The 25,000-nt window shown below is 40.7% G+C and overlaps 1 protein-coding gene across 4 annotated transcripts in view; it reads left to right on the top strand.

Moving 5' to 3' along the window:
- The first annotated feature begins 400 nt into the window (after positions 1–400).
- PIWIL2 (piwi like RNA-mediated gene silencing 2) overlaps positions 401–25,000 on the top strand; it is a 74,024-nt gene continuing 49,424 nt past the window's right edge. Inside the window, exons 1-14 of one of the 4 annotated variants that reach the window (XM_059178477.1) lie at positions 401–522; positions 2,205–2,400; positions 4,042–4,129; positions 4,282–4,420; positions 4,924–5,130; positions 5,733–5,843; positions 8,184–8,301; positions 9,390–9,514; positions 10,354–10,434; positions 10,736–10,849; positions 19,942–20,130; positions 20,928–21,012; positions 21,724–21,813; positions 24,097–24,237. In XM_059178477.1, coding sequence (XP_059034460.1) covers positions 2,212–2,400; positions 4,042–4,129; positions 4,282–4,420; positions 4,924–5,130; positions 5,733–5,843; positions 8,184–8,301; positions 9,390–9,514; positions 10,354–10,434; positions 10,736–10,849; positions 19,942–20,130; positions 20,928–21,012; positions 21,724–21,813; positions 24,097–24,237 — 1,677 coding nt within the window. In that variant the 5' untranslated portion in view covers positions 401–522; positions 2,205–2,211. Of the gene's footprint in view, positions 523–733; positions 839–1,715; positions 2,401–4,041; positions 4,130–4,281; positions 4,421–4,923; positions 5,131–5,732; positions 5,844–8,183; positions 8,302–9,389; positions 9,515–10,353; positions 10,435–10,735; positions 10,850–19,941; positions 20,131–20,927; positions 21,013–21,723; positions 21,814–24,096; positions 24,238–25,000 lie in introns of those variants that run through there. The other 3 variants (XM_059178484.1, XM_059178495.1, XM_059178467.1) reach the window with 3 other exon arrangements.

Below are 25,000 nucleotides of genomic sequence, written 5' to 3'. Positions count from 1 at the left end.
CAGAGGGAGAAGCAGACTCCCTGCTGAGCAAGAAGCCCGATGCAGGACTCCACGTCCGGGGGGTCCTGGTATCAGGACCTGGGCCAAAGGCAGGCACTTAGCCGGCTAAACTACCCTGAGCTCCCTGAGCAAATGTATTTATGGGAGTTGCCCACAGAACAGACTTCAGATGTTGGAAACATAATACTTTTAATGCTTAGGCTTAGTCCTAACTTCCAGATCCCCATCTCAAACACCCTTTTGGGGATGAAACTTCTGTAGAACGAAGCTGCTAGAAAGGGAGAGGTTCTTGTCACAGAGGAGCCAATGAGATGGATGAATCCTGTGAGTGTCACGTCATTTGGCCAATGGGGTGAGCCCCTGAAGCCCCGCGAGAGGACCGAAAATTGGCCTGGAGCATGTGGGCCTTTCGGCGTGTTGGTGCGTTAAGCCCTGTGTTCTCCTGAGGGCCAGGGGACCCTGGCGACAGCTCGAGCCTGCTGTGTGGACCGAACGGAGGTTTAGAAGGCCAGGGACGGCCAGGTAGCCCCGCTGAAGGCTGTGTGGCCTTTTGCTCAATCCCGCGGTAGCGAGCAGGAGTCCTTCCGTCCCAGTACGGACCCTCCGCCCTCCAACACCCCAAACCCTACCTCCACCCTATCCCCATACCCCCCCTACCTCCACCCCACCCCCCCACTCCCACTTTCGCCCCACCCCCACCCCACTCCATTGCCACCCCCATCCCCACCCCACCCCCACCCGGGCACGAGAGACTGGGCCCCAGGTGGGACCAGGCCAGAGGGGGGGAAGTCGTTATTTGAGGCCCAGTGTGTAGGAGAAACGCAGGACCAGGAAAAAGGTATAAAGATTGTGGCCCAAGGAGAGAGGGGACTCCTGCTGGGTCTGAGTGAACTGAAGAGCTATTGGACGGAAGAATGGGTGGGACCCCCAGCAAAGCAATTGGTTTTGGGACTTTCCTCTGACGTGGGGGTCGAGAGTAGGATTTGCCTTTAGGGGCTTCCCTTCTGGTTAGGCCCCCAATCATAGTGCCCCAGCCTGGAGCTGGCATCTGGAGAGGTGGGGAAGGCAGGCCTGGCGCCAGGCCTTTCCCTGTTAAACATTTTAGGTAGCCAACTCTGCTAACTAATCAAAGGAGAAAAAGTCCACATTTAGGGAGGGCCTTTTGGAGGATGGGCCAGAATCCAAAGAAGTGATGTAGAGGTGAGGGAGGAGTGGAGAAGAGAGGATTCCAGAGATCTTGTAACACCCCTCAGTGTGTACCAGTTGGGCAACTGATTCTTTGGGTGATGCTAGGAAGATGTGAGCAAAGAGGCCAGGCTGACCGAAAGGAGTTTAAGCAATTAAAGGAGAGAACTATGGTGTCCTTTAGGGAAGCGAGGCATATCCTGCCATTTTTGTGTAAAAGAGAATAGTCTAGTTAAAAACTAAAAAAAAAAAAAAAAAAAGTTTTTTTTGTTTTTTTTTTTTTCCCAGATCCTGAACTGCTTCCACCTGTAATATTGATTTGGGAAATCTGTCGGTGTTGTCTTTGCAAAGATGGCATGATTTTTTGTAGCTAATGCTTAAGGCAGGTTTGCAAATGTTAAGAAGAGGTTTATTTGTCAGTTAAGGATTCTTTGGGGCTCACGAGTGGGTCAGGGCGGTGAAGGGAGCTCTTTAAAGAAGGACTCCTGAATTCTATAGGTTACAAAGTAGTTTTGAAGAGGCTTAGTGGATCTACATCCTAGAGACCTCAGTTCTTACATAATTTTAAAAAGGAGTTTTATAGAGAGGAATTGATAAAGATTCAGAGATGGAACTACAGAGATCCAAGGGGAAAATGGGAATAATTTAATGTGAACTGGATCATAAACCAAAATCATGTTCATACATAAAAAGTGTTTCCTTGCACAACAGGTGGTTAAACTTACAGGACTGAGTTCTCTGAGAGGCTGTTTGGTTAGAAAACGTATGTAACTTTGACAAGAGCTTGGCTTTTAAGGGCTTGCTGAGGGAGAGTGTTTAGAATATTCCAGGCTACAGAGACCTTTTGAAGTGAATATGATATAGGAGGTTGGTTGTATTACTGGTCTGACCTAAAGAAACCTTTTAATGCTTTGTGAGTCTGTCTTGAAGGAAGAGGAAAACAGTTGGAAATCTTTAATCTTTATAAAATGCCGGCAGGTAATTGATCAGAACAGGATTGACATCGGTATTCTCTGCAGCCTTTCAATGGATCCTGTCCGACCACCCTTCAGGGGCACTTCTGTGCACCCATCTCATTCTGTACGGATGCCAGGCTCTTGGCTGCAAGCTCCTAAACCTTTGGACTCAGCTCTGGGCAGGGCAGGACCTGTAGGCAGAGGCCATGTGTTTGGAAAGCCAGGGGAACCAAGCCCACGGAGTGGGCCAGCGCAAAGGGTAAGACCCTGTCTGGATGCACAGTAGGAGCATACAGCTTATCATCAGAGGGAATAACAGGTTTATAATAACTGTTGCAGCCCTATATGAAAAAAATTTTTTTGGTTCATTTGTTGGTTGGGTTGTTTGTTTTTTTCTGGGCATATATTTCAAATCCTAGAGTTGTGAGTTTAGAAAAAGTGCCTCATAAAGAATGCTAAATAGACTTGGGTATGAACCTCCATCCTCTAGCTTCTATAGATATAAATATATATATGTACATAAATGACAAGTTTGAAGATATTGCTTTTGAGTGTTTAGATTTTTCCCTTAAGTTTGGTTCTATGGTATTAGCAGCCATTCCTGCTTCTGAGGTAATAATTATTAAGGAATTTCCTCTCAGAGGGCTCTGCCCAAATCTTAAAGAAAAAGATCCTCAACTTATGCTTCTAATGTGTGTACAACTGCATGTATTTGCATTCTTAATTTTCTAATTTATAGTAATTTTAAGAATAGTATTTGTCTATAATTAAGAAATCTCAAAGAATAAAGAGTTAACAAATATAGGGAGAACCTGATAATGCAGTTATGACAGTTTTAAGTAGACAGTGTCAAATGTAATGTTCTGCAGGCAGAAGAAAAGATGACATGTTGTATTTTTTTCTTTGATGACTTGCTTGAGTCTATCGGTGGCAGCTCTAGTTGTTATAACACCAGTAAACTTTCAAGACCGCCACAGGAAAACAGTAGCACGTTTTGTTGCAGGTTGTTTTAAAAAACCCAAACCTTAGGTTCTTTTAAATGGTCTGTTTTGTTTTTTTTTTTTTAAGATTTTATTTATTTATTTGACAGACAGAGATCACAAGTAGGTAGAGAGGCAGGCAGAGAGAAAGAGGGGGAAGCAAGATTCCTGCAGAGTAGAGAACCCGATGTGGGCCTTGATACCAGAACTCTGAGATCATGACCTGAGCCGAAGGCAGAGGTTTTCACCCACTGAGCCACCCAGGCACCCCAGTGGTCTGTTTTTTTTCTGAAAATTTATTAGCTAGTACACATGTTCTTTGTTACCTTGGATATATAGGAAACAAACTAGAAAAAATTACTCTGTACATCAAATCATGGACTATACTTGTATTTATGCTTAAAAACCTACAATGACATAATTACTATTAAAAGTATTTATTAAAACTACTTAAAGGGGCATCTGGGTGGCTCAGTTGTTTAAGCTCCAACTCTTGGTTTCAGCTCAGGTCGTGATCTCAGGGTTGTGAGATTGAACCCTGTGTTGGGCTCCATGCTGAGCATGGAATCTGCTTGAGATTCTCTGTCTCCATGTGCCCCTCCGACCTATAAAAAAACTACTTAAGTAATTTGTATGAGGTACTTTTATCCTTTATTATAACATGTATAACATTCAAAGATGATTTTTATTATTTACCAAGACTTTAAGAACACCATCAGTGTTTCTGGGAGTCGTCTTGTTGTTAGAAACATCTTTATTATGTCTTCTTAAATACTTCACTACGTGTGTTACAGAATGTGTTTCACATGCAGTCATTGAAATAACACTGTTATTTCACCTTAGAAATGAAACACATTCCATATCTTAGAATAACTGTTGAAATATATTTTTGAGTAACTCTACCTATTAACTTTTTATAGGAATCTGTAGGTTTGGTCTCTATGTTCCGAGGACTGGGCCTTGAGACAGTGTCCCAGACCCCTCTGAAACGGGAAATACCTTCTTTAGGTATGTAGAAAACTAACTTGAAAAAGAAGTGTGGTAGTGTGTATGTATGATTGCTTTGTTCTCAAAGACATACAATTTATCTTAAAAAAAAAATTGCACTTTATAATACCTTCATCTCACAATGATAGTTGGGTTTTGGCCCTTCCATCCAGGTAGAGGCATTTTAGGTCGAGGTTTGTCTACCAGTATGGTGCGCAAGGACAAAGAAGAAACCCATCCCACTTTTCCGGATCCTTCTGTGTTGGCAACTGGGGGTAGCAAGATAGCAGAGGCCTGCATTGGTTGGAATAGGTGGGTAAAGTTGCTTTCAAGGGTAATTGTCAGATTCAGATGCAATATCTCTCTATAAGCCCAAAGAGAAACTCTGAAAAGGGTCATATTATCTTATAAACAGTGCATGGTTTTATATTAAAGAATGGATATTTTCCAAGAATAATCAGTAGCCACTGATCCAGTCAGTCACAGGAAAAGGGTAAAAAGCAGTCCTTTGCTGGGCAGTTTATAACTCCATTTGCCCTATTATGTTAACATGGTTCTGGTGGTTCTTTAACCTGACTGATTCACTCTTCCATCTCAATTCTGCCCATGGGAATTGACTTTGAGAGTCAGTATTAATAGCAATTAGTGAATGAGTTAAATAGGCATATTTGGATCTGGAGAGAATCCCAAGATTTGGGTCCCTTTTGCTGACTCCTTCAGGAAAAGAATGTAAACTTGGAGGAATCATTTAGATGGGGTATAGATAGTAGCATGGTTCAGAGAGTCTTGATTTGCTTCTCTTTTCAACATTTCAGAATGCTTGGAAGAGGGAATTCGGATACATCTTTCTTACCTTTGGGAAGAACAGCTGGTGGTATAGGCAGAGGAGTATACAAGGCTCCTGGTGCTCTCGGCCTGACTTCTCGGGATCCTACCCTGCTGTCATCACCACCACCTCTGCCCCAATCCTCACCACACCCTCTGGATCACTCTTTACTTGGAACTGTAGAACACAAGGAAAAGTAAGTCTGGAGTACCACCTTCTCTGCTTGATAATGATGTGGGAGGAGGCCTCCTCATAATATTGTAAACATTCTTTCTGTTGTGTATAAAAGCCTTTGTGGGTGGTAGGTACTTCAAGGTTGTTTATTTTGTTTTTGGGGGTTTGTGCCAGTGGGGAGAATAACAAAGAGGTGGGAGAATTCCTGATGAAGTGAAACGGGGTTGATACTTTAGGTAGTATGTACCAGAGAGTAGCTTCAAATGATTTTTCATTTCCTTCTCAATTCAGACATAGCCAGTTCTTTGTCACATCAAAGATTAGGAAATCATCTAGGAAAGATATTTCAACAGTTCATCTTTTTAGTGGAACTAATTCTTGTGTTCTTAGTTAGCTGGCCTCAGTTATTCCATTGATATTACCAAGGCAGAGGGTGATCTTGCTTCTCTAGCGATTGCTACGAACTTAGTCTCTAGCCTTCAAAGCTTGTTATTGTATGACTTGTGTAAGCTAAGTGTAAGGTATTACTTGAGTCAGTGTGGTTTTTTTTTTCTCTTTTTAAATTTGTGGCATGAGTTGTTTGCATTTTTGTTTTTGACATATATACATGGTTTTATTTTCCAGAGAGCTTTTTGTGAAGCAAGGCTCAAAAGGAACACCACAATCTTTGGGATTGAACCTTATCAAAATACAGTGTCATAATGAAGCAGTTTATCAATATCATGTGACTTTCAGGTATGCACACCTTTTTTTCTATGTATTCACTTTTTAGAGAAAATTAATGAAATATTTTCCCTGTGATAACTGAGTACTTTTCTCTGTGAATCCTGATGAATGTCCCTCCACAAACTCAGATCCTTGTGATAAATTAAGTTATTCGTGTTTAGGTCTATTACCATTTCAGGTTTTAACTTAGTAGGTGCCACTTTATACACCTGTAAGGCGGATTTGCTGTGAAGTTGGTGAAGCTTAAGGTCAGGGCCTTTTACTTGCATAGACCCCTTCCATAATATTTTAACCCATTTTATATGTGCAATTTTATATTCCTGTTCTTAAAGGGAAACTCCTCCCACCCCACTGGTACAAGACCCACACCCCACAAAACCTGGACCCTGCTTGCATAAGTCTCATATCATAACAATGGCTCTCCAGTGACAGTCTAGGGTGAAATTTGAGGGTGAAAAAATCAGAATAACATTAATCTTATACCTTCAATGTTTCTCATACTTCTTAAAAATTAAGAATTCATGTCAGTTTGTGTTCTCTTTTCAAATCTCAGGAAGGGAGCACTTGAGTGGTTCAGTTGTTAAGCATCCAGTTCTTGATCTCAGCTCAGGTCTTGATTTCATGGTTGTGAATTCAAGTCCTATGTTAAAATCTCAGGAGAGTCATTAGCTAGAGAATATTAGCTGGAGTTGTGAAAATGAATGAGTGTTTTGGAGTATCTGTGGAGAGAAAATAGGAAGATGGAAGACTGATTTTTGAAGCACAGGTGCTAATTGGTGTAAGAAGTAAGTGGAGTGAAGGAGAAAAGAAAGGAACAGTTATGGGAAATATCCTGAAGATAAATTATAAAGACAAAAGACAGTTCCTTTGAATGAAAAGGAGGCAGTTGATTTTGACCTTAGAAAAAAAAGTTACTGAATTTACTGAAGAACACCCTTGCTGATTTTCTAGTAGCTTTGTTAGAGTTATGGAGAAAAAACTAGACTAAAGGAACCAAGGAGCGCACAGGCAATGGGAAATAGCCAGTGAATTGGCCACTTACATAACAAGTATATAAGAGAAATGAGAAATGGATTGATAATTCAAGAGAGTAGCAAGATTGCTTTAAAGCTGAGCACATGTGGTAGGTGAAGAGAAGGAGCTAAAAAAATAAAAGGGTGAAATTGAACCCATGAGAGGGAAGGGTAGTGGAAATGGGCCTGCTCTGGAACATAAACAGATAAGCATTAATGAAAGGGAAGAACCTTTTTCTGGAAATGGATTGACAAATGTTAATGAAGCAGAAAGGAATGGGAGTCCTCACAGGTCTCTCCATTGACTGGATGGTGGAGAAGACATGGATTCTATAAATTTCAAGATCATAGGTCTGGACCTTTGAAGCCATGATATAAAGAGCATGCCAGACCATTGAGAGGATACTGAGAAGATGTATTGTAGTGGACTGGTTATCCTATGGCTTTCCTTGTATTATGTGAAGGAAGTCCAGAGAGACAATTTAAAATACTGTGTTTAGGGCATAGCACCATTCATGTAGATGAATTTTTGGAGAAGCATTTTGAAATGTGATACTAGCATATGAAAGTTTACTTTTGGAGACAGCTGTATTGGATTACTGATTGATTTTTTAATCTTTCATCATGTACTTGAACATACTTAACCCTTTTTAGCCTTAGATTTGTTTAAACTTTATAGTTGTACAACAAGGATTTATGTTATTGATCTGAAATGGGACATTTGTACATAGTACAAATGTACTAAGTAGCTACTGAAGCTTTTCAAAGCTGTAAGATTTGTTGACAATGAATCAATAAAAAGTAGAAATTGCCACAAGTGAAAAAAAAGTTATTTTTAAAGTGTATTATTTCTGCAGCCTCTAGAGCAGGGATTGGCAGAGTATGGCTGTCCTGCAGGGCAAATATGGCCCGCTGCCTGTTTCATAATAAAACTTTACTGGAACATAATCAGGCCCATTGGTTTTCATATTGTCCATGATGCTTTCATGCATGTGGGCCAAATTGAGTAGAGACTATATGGCCTGTAAAGACTAAAATATTTGCTATCATGCCCTTTACTGAGGAAGTTTTCTGACCTCTTGTCCAAAGTCAGGAAGAAGGTACACTGGCATGTTAAGGCAGTTGTCTTTGGGTGGTGAAAATACAGGTTTTTTCCCTGTGAGCAGGTATTGGGTTGAAATTCCTTTCATAGTCAATATAGTTGAATTTTAATATGACCACTAGATGGAGCAGTAGTTACGATTGACTGGTTCTCTACCAAACCTGAAACAGAGCAGTAGTAAAGATTGCTGGCCAATTAAGCAAATTGAAGTAAATCCTCTCTATTGTCTTCTAGCCCCAATGTGGAGTGCAAAAGCATGAGGTTTGGCATGTTGAAGGACCATCAAGCTGTCACCGGAAATGTTACTGCTTTTGATGGGTCCATTCTCTATCTGCCTATTAAACTTCAACAAGTAAGACCAAAGAGGAAATAGATTTTGGATTGAAACCTAAGAGAGTTCTGGCACTTTGAGTGGTAGAAAATCATAGACATCCTGATGTTTGAATTTTACTTAGCTATTCTTAGAGGAAAGACAGACTTTTCCATAACAAAGAAATGTCAGACAAGGGATGCATGTGTGGCTCAGTGGGTTAAATGTCCAGGTCATGATCTTGGGGTCCTGGTCTCAAGTCCTGCATCAGGCTTTCTGCTTAGTGGGGAACCGGCTTCCCCCCTCTCTCTCTGCCTGCCTCTCTGCCTACTTATGGTCTCTCTGTCAAATAAATAAATAAAATCTTAAAAAAAAAAAAAAGAAATGTCAGACTAAAAAGACTTTCATCTGAATTCTTCAAGAAGTTTCTTCTCACATAAGAGGAGTGGTTGGAAACCTTTGACCTCAGTGACAGAGAATGGTGGAAAGGCATCTATTGCTAGTCAGTCCTCTTACCAAAATCTTTTTTTTTTAAGATTTTATTTATTTATTTGACAGAAAGAGAGAACAACGTAGGCAGAGCAGCAGATAGAGGGTTGGGGCGAGGAGTGAGGGCAGCAGGCCCCCTTGCTGAGCAGAGAGCCCGATGTGTAGGACTCGATCCCAGGACCCTGAGATCATGACCTGAGCCAAAGGCAGAGGCTCAACCCGCTGAGCCACCCAAGTGCCCCACCAAAATCTTTTTTTAAATCCTAGTTGTTATGCTATGATTTGGGCCAGTGTGGACAGGCAAAATAAGGGGCAAGTAGAAAATATATTTCAGGGCGCCTGGGTGGCTCAGTGGGTTAAGCCGCTGCCTTCGGCTCGGGTCATGATCTCAAGGTCCTGGGATCGAGTCCCGCATCGAGCTCTCTGCTTGGCGGGGAGCCTGCTTCCTCCTCTCTCTCTCTGCCTGTCTCTCTGCCTACTTGTGATCTCTCTCTGTCAAATAAATAAATAAAATCTTTAAAAAAAAAAAAAAGAAAATATATTTCAGACATTTTAGTATTTTCTAGAACACGATTGAATTAGATTAGGGCTTGGTAGTTTTTGTCTTTTTTTTTTTTAACTTGCATATACTTATTTGTTAGGTTCTTGAGCTAAAAAGTCAAAGGAAAACTGATGGCGCAGATATCAACATTAAGATTCAGTTGACAAAGATCCTGGAGCCCTGTTCCGACTTGTGCATTCCCTTCTACAATGTTGTTTTCCGTCGGTGAGGAAACAGCTTATTTTCTTTAATCTCAGTCTTATATTTGTAACAGTGCTCTTCAAGAAGCTTGGACGGTGTTATACCACACACATATAAAGATGAGTTTGGAAACATTTAATAAATAAATGGATGGTATCGAGGCTAACTTATTGAAAAGTTATGTTAAATGATTAGTAAGATTTGGGTAAAATGATTCAGGTGGCTGGTTGGGTTCCTTTGGAATCATTTGTGAACTTTAAAAGCAGATGTTTATATTGCATAATTTCATGTTGTTACTGATGGGGCTACTTAATGTGGTAGCGAGCAAAAATTTTTGCTTGAAGAATTTTTTTCCACGTCTCTTGATTTTTAGATTCACACAGCTCATAATTGTTTTTACTTTTTATAAGACCTAGATTTTCATAAAACTTACTCCTACACCACCTCTTTTTAAGTGAAACACAAAACTCGATTTCTCCTTAGAAAGGTGAAGTGCCAAGAACAGACTTCTTTACAAACAGAAATTGACTCTTGCATTCTTTTTAGTTAATGGTGAGAAATAATGTAAATTGAACCTGGGAAATCAACTTGGTCACCCAGTATGTAGGACAAGCTGTTGTCAGTTGTATTTACCTCAAGCTAAACACTTCCATAATTTTTCTTTTCTTTTCTTTTCCTTTTTCTTTTGGCAACAGTATTCTGAGCCTAAATGGTGTATTGTGCAAAGGGCACCAACAATTCTGACACTTTAGGCTTCAAAAGGAAAATACAGAAAAAAAAAAATGGAAAATACAATTCAGAGTAGTTGAGCTTGAATTTTTTTTATTCTTCTCTAGAAGACCCATTTTTGCTCTTCATTTCAGGGTAATGAAACTTTTAGATATGAAGCTTGTGGGGAGAAACTTTTATGACCCTACAAGTGCTATGGTACTACAGCAACACAGGTCAGTGGTGTTCTTTTCCTCACTTTTGAATGTTCTGGAAACAATTTTTTCATTGTGATTACCATATGTAGTACAGAAATCTCAACAGTATTTTATGATTGTAAATACAATCTATCAATTAAATCTGTTCCAAGTTTAGTTTTTTAGTAAGTTCACAAAGATGTTGCCTTACTTTGTTTCGTGGTGCTTTCTCACTATTACTGGGGAGGGGGGCAGTATTTGCTCAACCATTTCAAATGGCAGCTTGGAAGTATCTGTGGTTTTTTTAGAACCCTGAGGTAAAGCTCTCTTGTCTCTTCAGGTTGCAGATCTGGCCAGGCTATGCAGCTAGCATCCGAAGGACAGATGGAGGTCTTTTTCTCCTAGCTGATGTCTCCCATAAGGTCATTCGGAATGATTCAGTACTGGATGTCATGTGAGTGAATGATGGTATTTACTTTTAACAAGCTAACAATTTTCTGGAAAGTTCAGCAATAGCTGAATACAGATTGGCCATTGTTGTGTTTAGATTTTAAATTGTAGAACAGATTAAGAATACTAAATGTAGGGGCACCTGGTTGGCTGAGTTGTTGATAGTCTGCCTTCAGCTCGCTCACTCGCTTGTGATTCCAGGGTCCTGGGATTAAATCCCACATCTGGTGCCCTGCTCATCTGGGAGCCTGCCTCTCCCTCTTCCTCTGCTGCTCTCCCTGTTTGTGCTCTGTCGCTCTTTCTGTCAAATAAATAAATGGGATCTAAAAATAAATAAATAAAAATAAAAATACTTGGATTTATTTCTGAATATTCTATTTTGATCCATGATTAAAATCAGTGTGATACTGTTAAAACAGTGTTTTAGTTATTGTAATTTTATTAGCTTTAAATATTTGTCAAGGAATCTGTTTTCAGAATTTTCATAGTAAATGCCACCCATTTATTTTTGCATGTGATCCTTTGACTAATTTAATGAAAGTAAGAAAAAAAGTCAACTGGCATTTTATTTGGCATCAACTGGGGAGAATGTTCAGTGAATCTTCCTATTCACAAGTAAGGCATATTTTTCCATTTACTGAAATTTATTTTTATTAAAGTTTTACTTTCATTAAAGTTGTCATATTTTATTACTACGCAAAAGCTGTTGATAAGTAAATTATGTAGTATGTGTAGGATTGGTTTTGTTACCTGCACAATGGCTTATTTTGCATATAAAAATTATCTTTGGGGTGCCTGGGTAGCTCAGTGGGTTGAGACTGTGCCTTCAGCTCGGGTCATGATCCCAGGGTCCTGGGATGGAGCCCCACATCAGGCTCTCTGCTCAGCAGGAAACCTACTTCCCTTCCTCTCTCTCTGCCTTTCTCTCTGCCTACTTGTGATCTCTCTCTGCCAAATAAATAAATAAAATCTTTTAAAAAATTATCTTCATTTTCTAAGTATATAATTTTATATGTACTTAACACTAATTCAACAATGTTTTGTGGATTTCAGAGTATAGGTTTTGCAATTATTCCTAAGTATTTTATTCTCTTTGATGCATTTGTTTTTTTTTTTCGAAGATTTTATGTATTTATTTGACAGAGAGAAATCACAAGTAGATGGAGAGGCAGGCAGAGAGAGAGAGAGGGAAGCAGGCTCTCTGCTGAGCAGAGAGCCCGATGCGGGACTCGATCCCAGGACCCTGAGATCATGACCTGAGCCGAAGGCAGCGGCTTAACCCACTGAGCCACCCAGGAGCCCCTCTTTGATGCATTTGTAAATGGATTTTTTAAAATTTCATTTTTGGTTTGTTCCTTGCAAGTGTATAGAAAAACAACTGATTTTTTTTTAGTATCAATCTTGTATCCTAAAGCCCCTGTGAAGTCATTTATTAGTTAAAACAATTTATTATGCTCAGTAGGAAGCCTGCTTCTCCCTTTTTGCTTGTGCTCCCTCTCTCTCTCTCTGTCTTATAAATAAATAAAAAATCTTAGGGAAAAAAAAAAGATTTCCTGTCCTAAATTCTGTGATCCTTCAATAGCATCCTTCTAAGGATCCACACAGAACCAAGTACTCCTTAAAACAGTTTGATCATGGATTCTTTGGGATTTCTATATAGGAGATCATGTCATCTGCAAATAAAGATATTTTTATTTCTTCCTTTCGAATCTGGATCTCTTTTATTTCTTTTTCTTGCTGAGTTATCCTGCTAGAACCTCTAGTACAATGTTGAATAGGAGTAGAGAAAGTGAGGGGGGAAAAAAGCCCTGGCCCCGCCCCTCCTCAATGTAGTGTTCTTGGATATTCCCTTTGTTAATAAAGACAGTTCAACCAGGAAAAAAAAAAGTGGTGAGAGTGGACATCCTTGTCCTCTTTTCCTGATATTAGGAAGAAAATATCCATCTAGTCTTTCATCAGTAAGTATATTAGCTGTGAGTTTTTTGTAGATGCCCTTTATCAGATTGAGGAAATTCCATTTTATTCCTAGTTTATTGAGTGTTCTTATCATGAAAGGGAATTGGGTTTTGATCATTTAAAAAAAACCCAAAACATCCTGCTTTTTAAATTGATTTTTCAATATTAAATCAACCTTGCATTCCTGGGATAAATCCCACTTGTTCGTGATGTATAATTTTTTTCTTTATGTTGCTGGTTTTTGGTTTGCTTATATTTTGTTGAGGATTTTTTTCCATATTCCTAAGCAGTATCTGTATTTTTCTTGTGTTACGTTTGTCTGGTGTTGATATCTGGGTAATATTGGTCTTAAAGAAAGAGTTGGAAAGTGTTTCCTTCCTCTTCTGTTTTTTGAGAGTGTTTATGAAGGATTAGAATTCATTTTCCTTTGAATGCTTGGTAGAAATTTGACAGAGAAGCCATCTGGGTTTTGGGGGTTTTTTGTGTGCAATTTTTAAGTTACTAATTCAGTGTCTGTATTGTTAGATATTTATTTAGATTTTCTATTTTTGGGTCAGTTTTGGTAATTTGTCTTTTTCTAAGAGTTTGTCCAGCTCATTTAGTTTATCTAGTTTGTTGGCATACTGCCATCAGTGTTCCCTTACAGTTCTTATTTCTATGAGCCCAGTTGTAACGTCCCCTCCTTCATCCCAGATTTTAGAAACCTGAGTCTCCTTTTTTCATAGGTGGTCTAGCTAAAGGTTTGTTAGTGTTGTTGACCTTTTCAAAAAGCTAGTGTTTTAGTTTTGTTGACTGTATTTTTCTGTTATCTATTTCATTAATTTCCACTCTTAATACTCATTATTTCCTTCCTTTTGCATACTTAAGATTTAGTTTGCTTTTCTCTTTCCAGTGTCTTAAGATGGAAGGTTAGGGGAGCCTGGGTGGCTCAGTAGGTTAAAGCCTCTGCCTTCGGTTCGGGTCATGATCTCAGGGTCCTGGGATGGAGCCCCGCATCAGGCTGTCTGCTCAGCGGGGAGCCTGCTTCCTTCTCTCTCTCTGCCTGCCTCTCTGCCTGCTTGTGATCTCTGTCAAATAAATAAATAAAATCTTTAAAAAAAAAAAGACTTCTTAAGGTGGAAGGTTAGTTTATTTGGGACATTTTTTCTTTCTAATATAGGTTTTTACAGCTATAAATTTTCCTTCAAGTAATGTTGTAGCTGTATGTTCTGGTATGTTGTGTTTTCATTTATATCTAACGGAGTATTTTCTAATTTACCTTGTGATTTCTTATTTGACCCCTTGATGATTTAAGGGAGTGTGTTCACTTTCCACATGTATGTGAGTTTCCTGAATTTTCTTCTGTTGTGATCGGAGAACTCACTTTGTATTATTTTTGTCCTTTATATTCACTGAGGTTTTATGATCCAGCATATGATACTGGAGAATGTACTGTGTACACTTTGGACACTGTGATTTTATTTTTACCTTTGCTAAGGAAAGTGCCAGAATTAGAACTATGGTACACCTTTATATTGGAAACAGAAATTCTCCCAGGGTGTTTGAGGCAGAGGCAAACCTTGGCAGAGGCAAACCTGTGACAACAAGAAGGAGAAGCACTAAAGCTGTCTAAGGATGTGTTGTTTGTGAACCATATTTCAGGTTCCAAACACAGATAGGAAGAGCCATGAGATCAGTGACCCAACTATCATTGACCCTGGAATTTGAACTAAATAAACACAGTGATCTTGTTTCACAAAATTGCCAAGACAAGAAGTGCCTTCCTAATGTTTGACCACTTGCTTTTTTACAAATTGGTCTCTGATCGAATGGACCTCCAACTGTGATGTCTCTGGAATAGATTGGCTTGGTTTAGAGAATTATCTGGCTTATGCCTCCATTTATTCCCTATAGAACACTCTCTTGTACATTTAACAGAAATAAGGAAATGCAGAACAAAGCAAAAACACGTGAAAGAAGATTTTATGCATATAGACAAATAACAACAAAAGCAAAGTAAGCAGATAAAGAGTAATCAAGTTAATGGCAAAAATACTTTTCAAATTAAATTTCTTCAAAACAAATTCTGAAGACCTCATAAAAAGACCTGGGTCCAAACAATGACTTCCAACCTGAAAGCGCATTAGATAAGCAGCTAATGCCTAATGAAACTAGTCTGAGCTCAGCTAGTTGTTGGGATTGACTCAGTGGCAGCAGATCTGAAGGACAGATTAAGCACAAGGGACCCAGTGAGTGCATCTGTGGGTATGAAACACCTAGGAGTTTTGCCAAAGAAGAGCTTCCATAGTTACTATGGTGAGACTTCCAGAAATGTCAAAGGATGATGAGACCTCTGTTCTGTCTGACATAAAGAGAAGGCTGATTGCTTATTGCAGTGAGAAGAGACTGCTGATCTTACAGAGAGTACTGGAGAGGTATGGAGTTCAGGACAGCAGTCTTGCAGAGGGGCAAGCAGCAGAAGCATGGTTGCTAAGGTAGTCTGTTGTTGATTGAGTAGTACTCCTTGTGATGCTTATTGGATTAAGTTGTTCCCGGATTGGCCAATATACAGAACAAGGGGATGACTCTGGTTGGATAGCTTGGAAAAGTAGGTTGCTGAGGTGAGTTGATATAGATGTATTAAGCAGGTTTAAAACTGCATTTTTTTTAAAAGATTTTATTTATTTATTTGACAGACGGAGATCACAAGTAGGCAGAGAAGCAGGCAGAAAAAGAGAGAGGAGGAAGCAGGTTCCCTGCTGAGCAGAGAGCCGGATGTGGGGCTCGATCCCAGGACCTTGGGATCATGACCTGAGCCGAAGGCAGAGGCTTTAACCCACTGAGCCACCCAGGTGCCCTAAAACTGGATTTTATGGGGGCACCTGGGTGGCTTAGTTGAATAAGCATCTGCCTTTGGCGCAGGTTGTGGTCCCAGGCTCCTGGGATTGAGCCCCATGTTGGGCTCCCTGCTCAGGAGGGAGTTTGCCTCTCCCTCTCTCTCTGGACCACCCCCTGCTTATTCTCTCTTTCTCAGATGAATTTAATAAAATCTTAAGAAAACAAACCTGGATTTTATGGCTCCTTGTTACCATGGCTGCAAAACAATAGATCTTTTACAAAGTTTGTGATTTTTTAATTCCCAGGAACACATGAATGTTCACATTTTCACCTGATTTTATTGTTTAATTTCTTACATGTTAATGTTAAATTGATGAAGAATTTATTTTTTAAATGGATAGCAAGTTTTCATCCACTTTTTTAAACAAGCATTTTTTGGGGGGCACCTGCGTGGATCAGTTGTTAAGCGTCTGCCTTCAGCTCAGGTCATGTTATCAGGGGCCTAGGATCAAGCTCTGCATTGCATCGGGCTCCCTGCTCATGGGCAGGCCTGCTTCTCCCTCTCCTTTTCCTCCTGCTTATGTTCTCCCTCCTGCTTTCTCTTTCTTTCTCTAAAATAAATCAATAAGGGCGCCTGGGTGGCTCAGTGGGTTAAGCCGCTGCCTTCGGCTCAGGTCATGATCTCAGGGTCCTGGGATCGAGTCCCACATCGGGCTCTCTGCTCAGCAGGGAGCCTGTTTCCCTCTCTCTCTCTCTCTGCCTGCCTCTCCATCTACTTGTGATTTCTCTCTGTCAAATAAATAATAAATAAAATCTTTAAAAAAATAAATAAATAAATAAATAAAATAAATCAATAAAACTTTTTTTTTTAAAGATTTTATTTATTTATTTGTCAGAGAGAAAGAGAGAGCAAGAGCGAGCACAGGCAGAGAGGCAGGCAGAGTCAGAGGGAGAAGCAGGCTCCCTGTGGAGCAAGGAGCCCGATGTGGGATTCGATCCCAGGACCCTGGGATCATGACCTGAGCCGAAGGCAGCTGCTTAACCAACTGAGCCACCCAGGCGTCCCTCAATAAAACTTTTTTTAAAAAAGATTTTATTTGTTTGACAGAGCCATAGAGCACAAGTGGGAGTGAATGGCAGAAGGAGAGAGAGAAGTAGACTCCCAGGTGAGCAGGGAGCCTGATGCAGGACCTGATCCCAGGACACTGATATCATGATCTGAGTCAAAGGCAGACACTTAAATAACTCCCAGGCTCCCCTCTTACCCTTTTTTTAATGGTCCTTTTCCCCCACTAACTTGAAATGCCACTAGTAATTAGTGGACACTCAATCCTAATCTGTATTTCAGTCTCATTGAGATCTTTTATTCTGTTAATTTTTTTTCTTTTTTCAGATTTAGAAAGGCACAATTGAGAAAATAAACCTCATACATTCAAAGTATACAATTTGATGAGTTTTAGCTTACTTATATACCAATGTAATTTCACAACAAAGATAATGAGCATATCCATTGCCTGCATAAAATTTACTCATATCTCTTTCAGACTTCCTTCTACCTTTGTTTCTCTCTGTCCATCACAGGCAGCAAACCCTGTTCTGCTTTCTGCCACTAGAAATTAGTGTCCATCTTCTAGAATTCTGTATATGTAGCATCATATGGTATATACTCATTTTTTGTTGTTTGTTGTTTGGTTTGCCTTCTTTTCAGCATGATTTTTTTTTATTTTAATTTTTTATTTCAATCCCAGTATAGAAGTCAAAGTGAAATAGTTGCAGTTAAGAAACATGGATTTTTATCTACTTTTCAATGTTGAATATTGTAGTAACAAGACATAGACCTATATTGTTGTCTGCTGTGTTCCTCAGTCCCTTTTTAGTTTTTTTCTTCATTGTGCTTTCTTCCTCCATGTCAGCCTCCTGCCTTTACTGATGCAAAAGACAGTGATTAAGGGAAAGGGATTTGGTGAGAGAATATTAAAAACTGTCATTAAGCGGCGCCTGGATGGCTCATTGTGTTAAGCCTCTGCCTTTGGCTCAGGTCATGATCTCAGGGTCCTGGGATGGTGCCCCACATAGGGCTCTCTGCTTGCTGGGGAGCCTCTTTCCCCCTCCCCCTCAGCCTGCCTTTCTGCCTACTTGTGCTCTCTCTCTCTGTCAAATAAATAAAATCTTAAAAACAAAACAAAACATAAACACTCAATAAGAGTTCTAAAAAGAAATTACAAGTTAAGAAGTTTGAGGGGTGCCTGGGTGGCTCAGTGGGTTAGAGACTCTGCCTTCGGCTCGGGTCATGATCCCAGGGTCCTGGGATCGAGCCCCACATTGGGCTCTCTGCTCAGTAGGGAGCCTGCTTCCTTCTCTCTGCCTGCCTCTCTGCCTACTTGTGATCTCTGTCTGTCAAATAAAAAAATAAATAAATCTTTAAAAAAATAATAATAAAAAGTGTTTGAATATGGATTCTATACTAGTGGTTGCTTTTGACTTTCACAACTACATATATATAGCTAACCTACATTTTTTTGAGACAGAGAGCACACAAGTGGTGGGAGGGAGAGGGAGAAAGAGAGAGACTTAAGCAGGGTCCATGCCCAGCACAGAGTCTGACACCAGGCTTGATCTCATGACCCTGAGATCATGACCTGAACCAAAATGAAGAGTCAGAGTCTTAACCAACTTGAGCCACTGAGGCTCCCCTGAAGTGAACTATCTTTATAGCTGTCTCTCCTCTGTATTGGACCTGCAGAGAGAAGGGCGCACCCCCACATGCATATGCATGCATATGGATGTGTGTGTGTGCACACACACACACACACTGCATCTGGCATGTATCAGGCACTAAGACAATGATGGAGATGATATTTGCAAACCCACAGTTCTGTTTTCTGTGCTAGGCACAGTTCTTGGTGCTTCACGTTTATGAAGTCATTGCATTCCCTCAACTCTATGAGTTGAGGCTAGTAAGTGAAAGACACAAGATTTGAATCCAGGCATTCACCTCCAGGGTCTGTTGTCAGGGTTGAACTGCTTAAACTCTGAGATGGTTTTTCAAGTCAAGTTCTGCAGGGTACTAATTGCCCAGGATGGCAATAAATGTTCATTCAGTGAGGTTAAAAGGAAAACGGTGAGAAGAATCTGTGGTTAAATACATTGGGGGTAAATAAAGGTAAATATGTTTCTTTAGCAGTCTGAGGTGCTTATGGCTGTTGTGAGTCTCTGAATGGCTTATAACTTGCACAATGGACTCCACTTTTTTGATTGTGGAACCTTTTTCACACCTCCTCACAACCTCTCAAGGGACCAGTGTTTCTGAAGAATCTGCCCTGGATGATACTGACTCAGAAAAAAGTTCAAGCTCTGATCCTTGACTTAAAGGACATTTACATCTGGTCCCTGCCTGTCTTCAGCCCGTGCTTACCATCTTCTGTCCCTTCTCAGCCTCCTTGCCCTCCCCATCTCCCCAGATCCCCACTTATGCCCTGCATACTACTGCTGCCTCTCCCTGGAGTTTCACTCATTCCTCTGCCCTGGCGTTTCTGCTTGGCAGATTGCTCCTTCAAGCATCAGCTGCTTCTGTAAACGTTCCTTGAATCCCTGGGCATATTCAAACATGCTTTCTGCGAGTTTCCTATGTTGACTTGTTCACAGCACTGTTTAGAGGTTACTGTGAGGGTACATTTATCTGCGGTGAGTCTGTTCATCGACATCTTCAGCATCTTCAGCTGAAGTGCTGTCTAATGATAGGTATTGATAATCCCTTCCGTTAGCTCAAAAGGGCAAATATAGTTTAGAGAATGTTTTGTTGTCCTTCCGTAGACTACCCTAATAATGGTAATACTAAATCATTATTTTGATGATTAAAGTACCTTATTTGAAGGCAAACTGAATGTTATTAATTTCTAGTTACTGTTTTTAATTTTACTTTTATTTGTTCACTATTTTTTGAAAGATTATTTATTTGAAAGAGAGAGAGAGCAGGGGAGGGGCAGAGAGAGCAGGAGAGGGAGAAGCGGACTCTCTGTTGAGCGGGGACTCTGACACAGGGGTCATTCCCAGGATCTGGGATCATGACCTGAGCTGAAGGCAGATGTTTAACCGACTGAGCCACTCAGGTGCCCCTCTTTTCACTATTTTTTATTGATTTTGAGATTTTTTGGTAGTGTTGAAAAGAGATGAGAGTCTTATCTCTTAAAAAAGACAACTGGAGCCTTCTAATGCAGTGAGCTGTGATCATATCCCTAAAGCACTTTTTTTGCATCCCCCATCCTTTTCATTGTGCTCTCTGTATACAGATATGATTCAAAAGTCTTTTGTCTCTTTCCAAAGGCATGCCATGTATCAGCAGAACAAAGAAAACTTCCAGAATGAGTGCACTAAGCTTCTGGTTGGCAATATTGTTATAACCCGATACAACAATCGTACCTATCGTATTGATGATGTGGATTGGAATAAGACACCAAAAGATAGCTTCACAATGTCTGACGGGAAGGAGATCACATTCTTGGAATACTACAGGTGGAAAGAAGAGACTGGGCTTGGGCCTTTGGGTGGGTGTGGGATGTAGTCTACCATTCTGTAGCAGGATATTGAGTTCCATAGTAGCTTACACTGGGACACTTTTAAAATAATTGGATTGGTAATACACCTTAGATTAAATGAGCTTATTTGTGGGATTTCACTTGGATATGCTACCCTTACAGTTTCATTTGTTTTAGTAATTTTGGAAGTTACTTTATAAATTAATACCAGGGTTTTGAATTTTATTTCTTTTGTTGGTTTAGGTAGAAGTCTGGTTGGAAAGATTAAATTCACGTTTTAATCATTTGACTATCATTTTGCCTTTCCAGTTGTCCAAGCCTTTCAGTGTGATGCAGTTTTTTGTTTTTTGTGTTTTTTTAAAGATTTATTTATTTGAGGGTGGGGGGGAAGTGCACATGAGCAGGGGGAGAGGAGTAGAGAGAGAGAACCCCAAGTAGACTGCATAGAGCCTGTTTGGGGCTCCATCCCACAGCCCCGAGATCATGACCTGAGCTGGATGCTTAACTGGCTGAACCAGTCAGGCACTCCAACCTGATGCAGTTTCAAGCATATTTTTCCCTGGACCTTTAAGATGATTTCTCCTCCATTTCATTGCAGTGTTAACTTGAGTCTACTTTTTCGTTATAAATATGCTATAAGGAGTTTCTGTTGGATCCTTGACAAGGGTATTATGCAAATTGTGTACCCCAGTGCTGATTAAGAGACCCAGACTGTGTTGCCATAGAGCAGGGATGCTGCTTCTGAAATGTTTTCCTGCCTCTGTCCTGCTCTAGCAAAAACTATGGGATCACGATTAAGGAAGAGGACCAGCCACTGCTGATCCACAGGCCCAGTGAGAGACAGAATAACCAAGGGATGGTGAGTGGAGAGGTGTCAAATTGGCACTTCTAGCTTAAGCTCTCATCCATGGTGCTGGGAGCCGGGGAGCAGTGTTACGATGTGATTGGGAAAGACTCTGCAGGGCTGTCTCATCTAGCCAGTAGTGTTACTTCATGTGGTAGGATTTGCTTTTGATGTCTGCCTAAGGAAAACCTAATTATCCATATGAGCAAGGTAGCCTAAGGAATAAGAAGAATTTTCTGCTAAAGATTACAACACTGGATCTATTAGGGAAGTTTTAGACAGGTAACAGGGACCAGAGACAGGGAAAGTGCCTTGACACTGACTCTTCTGTCTTAAGTGAGAAGGCTGAAGATCAGCCAGCTAAGATAAGATCTGGAGACCCCAACTGGATGGGATGTATTGCCTTAGCTTGCCTGGAGGCCCAAGAGGGAGGTTGGTTGGTTTGTTTTTTTTCCCCTAGTTTTTCCCTTTTTTTTTTTTTACCATTTCAACACTTTCCCTTTTACCTAATACAGCAGACTATGTTGTGAACAATCTGTGAGTATAGTGACTGAGGAGAAAAGGGTAAAATACTTGTAGTGTTTTACTGCCCTCTTTTCTGGGATTTTATGTTCCTTATTGTGCCAGTTATGTCCTTGCTGGCCCAGCTCTGGGCATGTCTTGTGGGGTCAGAGGAACAAGACAATCTTTACTGCCTTATTTTTCCTCTCCATTCTCTCCTCAAAGCTGCTAAAAGGTGAAATCCTACTGCTGCCTGAGCTTTCATTCATGACTGGAATCCCTGAGAAGATGAAGAAGGACTTCAGAGCCATGAAGGTGAGAAATGCCCGTGTTGAATGGAAGGCCTAGACCTGGGCTAGGCTTATGTCTAGGCTTATGTCCTGAATGGAGCTAGACCTGGGCAGGCTTATGTCATCACCTGAGCAGGTCTGTTTTTCCAGACTCCAGTTCTCTCTGCCAAACATGTTCCATGTCCCTTCCCACACACTGTGAAATAGCTGATCGGAGCTACCTTCTGAAAATTACTCAAAAACATACAAAAAACAGTGGAGTGCCAGATCATGAGGTAAAAGGAAACAAGTAATTCTGTTTTCACTCCCACCAATCAGATGGATGACTGTAAACTGGTCATATGATCATAAGTGAGGTTCTTTGATAGCACTGAATTTTTCTAGCATTCTTAAAAGCCTTCAGTCTATTTAAAAGGGTGGGGGAGATAATGTAGCAGCATCCCTGCTCTTGACTATTTAACAAGTCAGAGACTGAGGTAAAAGGATAGAAGGTTATGGTGTGGGGTGTGGAGTGTCCAGGAGGTGTTGGGCTGAGTCCCTGTAGGAAATAGCTGAGCAGCTCAGACATGGGCAGCAGCATGAGTCTGGCACTCAAGCACTTCACCTCCAGTCTTTCTGCAGTGCGTGGGGCTTTCCACACCTGAGCTCCTGTGTTATCTCACTCTCCCAGTGCATGTCTGTTACCCTCGGACCCTGCCTATCTCCGATGCCACAGACTGTTTTCAGTAACATCATAAAGAGCCCGAAGTGAAGCTTAGCATTCCTGTAAGAGATGTCTTTCATGTTTACCTTTGATCCTTCTGCATTCAGCATGTAGGTCAAGGCTCCTTCTTTACAACACTCAGTCACCTAATGACTTCATGATCACAGAGCTCTCTGTACCGCCCTGCAGACAGGTGGTAATGACTGCCTCACAGGGAACAACAACTGTATAGTTCTTTGGTCCCAGAAGAATAAAGAACTCACATATATGCTTCAGAATCTTCATATACACCTTTGGGTCTTCATTTAACGGTAACATTTAGAAAGCACAAATTATGGACCAAACACTAAGCAAAAAAATGTCTTATGATAACATTAAATATAGTAGTGGTATCACATGAAGTTTAAGATTGGATCTGGTTTTCCATTCTGTTTTGTTTGTCTCTGCCTGGCACAGGACATTTTTCCCCCTATTTTCCCCAAATATTAAATAGATGTAATCAAGCTCCCTTTGCCCTTGTTTCATAGAATTTCTTAAGAAAAATTTTTAAAGATTTTATTCATTTGGGGGAGAGAGAGAGGGAGAGCAGGAGCAGGGAAAGGGCAAAGGAAAAGCAGACTCCCCACTGAGCAGGGGCCTCCGCGCAGGGCTGGACCCCAGATCCTGGGGTTATGACCTGAGCCGAGCCAAAGGTAGATGAACTCACTGAGCCACCCAGGTGCCCCTGAATTATTTTAGGAATTTTAAATTCAGAACGTGGCTTTGAGAAAGAGGTAAGATTTAGCGGTCTCATGGGAGAAAGAAACCATAGCAATTTAAATTATTTTATGATTAATTTTTTATGATTATTTATTTATTTGAGAGGGAGGGTGAGTACGCACAAGCAAGAGAGAGGGAGAGAGAGAGTGAAAGAGAAAGAAATCACCAGGCTGCTTAACCGACTGAGCCACCCTATGATTAAAATTTTAACCCTGCACTTCCTTCACATTCTTGAGAGATATTTATTTTAAAATCTTTGGAGTATTTAAAAATATCTTCCAGGGGCGCCTGGGTGGCTCAGTGGGTTAAGCCGCTGCCTTCGGCTCAGGTCATGATCTCAGAATCCTGGGATCGAGCCCCACATCGGGCTCTCTGCTCAGCAGGGAGCCTGCTTCCTCCTCTCTCTCTGCCTGCCTCTCTGCCTGCTTGTGATCTCTGTCTGTCAAATAAATAAATAAAATCTTTAAAAAAATAAATAAATAAAAAATAAAAATAAAATAAATAAAATAAAAATGTCTTCCATTTTAGGGGTGCCTGGGTGGCTCAGTGGGTTAAAGCCTCTGCCTTCGGCTCAGGTCATGATCTCAGGGTCCTGGGATCGAGCCCCAAGTCCAGCTCTCTGCTCAGTGTGGAGCCTGCTTTCCCCTCTCTCTCTCTGCCTGCTTCTCTGCCTACTTGTGATCTCTGTCTGTCAAATAAATAAATAAAATCTTAAAAAAAAAAAAGTCTCCCATTTCAGTGGAAAGGATGTTTTCTTTTGGAAATGTTTTAGACATATTGGGGTTTAATTTCATATTGGAGAAACTAATACTTAGAAGTTATTATCTGCATTTTAAATCTATTTAGGATTTGACCCAGCAGATCAACTTGAGCCCCAAACAACACCATAATGCTCTGGAATGCTTGCTGCAGAGAATTTCAAAAAATGAAACAGCCAGCAATGAATTGACACGCTGGGGACTCTGCCTTCAGAAGGATGTACATAAGGTAAACTGGATGTAGTCAGACAGGAAACAGTGTTCATCAGTGATTTTAAGAGCGTAGTGAAAGTGGGTGATAGCTTCCTATCTGGTCTCTGTTTTGGGGTTTTGCTCTATTATATTTTGGGGGGGGGGTCCTAGCCACAATATTTGAATTTTCTTCTCTTAATTTGTTAGTATCTGTTAGAGATTTTTCTTCCATATTTTGCAGAGATTTGAGCTGTTAATTTTCAGTCAGATAGATAGTAAAAGGAATATTGACTTAAAATTTACCTCATTTTGGGGTGCCTGGGTGACAGTTGGTTAAGCATTTTCTGGCTCTTGTTTTGTTTTGTTTTTTAAAGATTTTGTTTAATTTGACAGAGAGAGACACAGCGAAGGAAGGAATACAAGCAGGCAGAGTAGGAGAGGGAGAAGCAGGCCTCCCTCTGAGCAGGGAGCCTGATGTGGAGCTCCAGCCCAGGACCCTGGGATCACAACTGGAGCTGAAGGCAGACGCCCAACGATTGAGCTGCCTAGGCGTCCCTAACTCTTTTTTTTTTTTTTTTTTTAAAGATTTTATTTGCTTATTTGACAGACAGAGATCACAAGTAGGCAGAGAGAGAGGCAGAGAGAGAGAGAGGGAAGCAGGCTCCCTGCTGAGCAGAGAGCCCAATGCGGGACTCGATCCCAGGACCCTGAGATCATGACCTGAGCCAGAGGCAGCGGCTTAACCCACTGAGCCACCCAGGCGCCCCGTCCCTAACTCTTGATTTTGGCTCAGGTCATGA

This window comes from Mustela lutreola, chromosome 1, assembly GCF_030435805.1.
Source record: "Mustela lutreola isolate mMusLut2 chromosome 1, mMusLut2.pri, whole genome shotgun sequence".
Taxonomy (NCBI): domain Eukaryota; kingdom Metazoa; phylum Chordata; class Mammalia; order Carnivora; family Mustelidae; genus Mustela; species Mustela lutreola.
The sequence above is the reverse complement of the archived record's forward strand: the minus strand, read 5'-3'. Positions and strand labels throughout refer to the sequence as shown.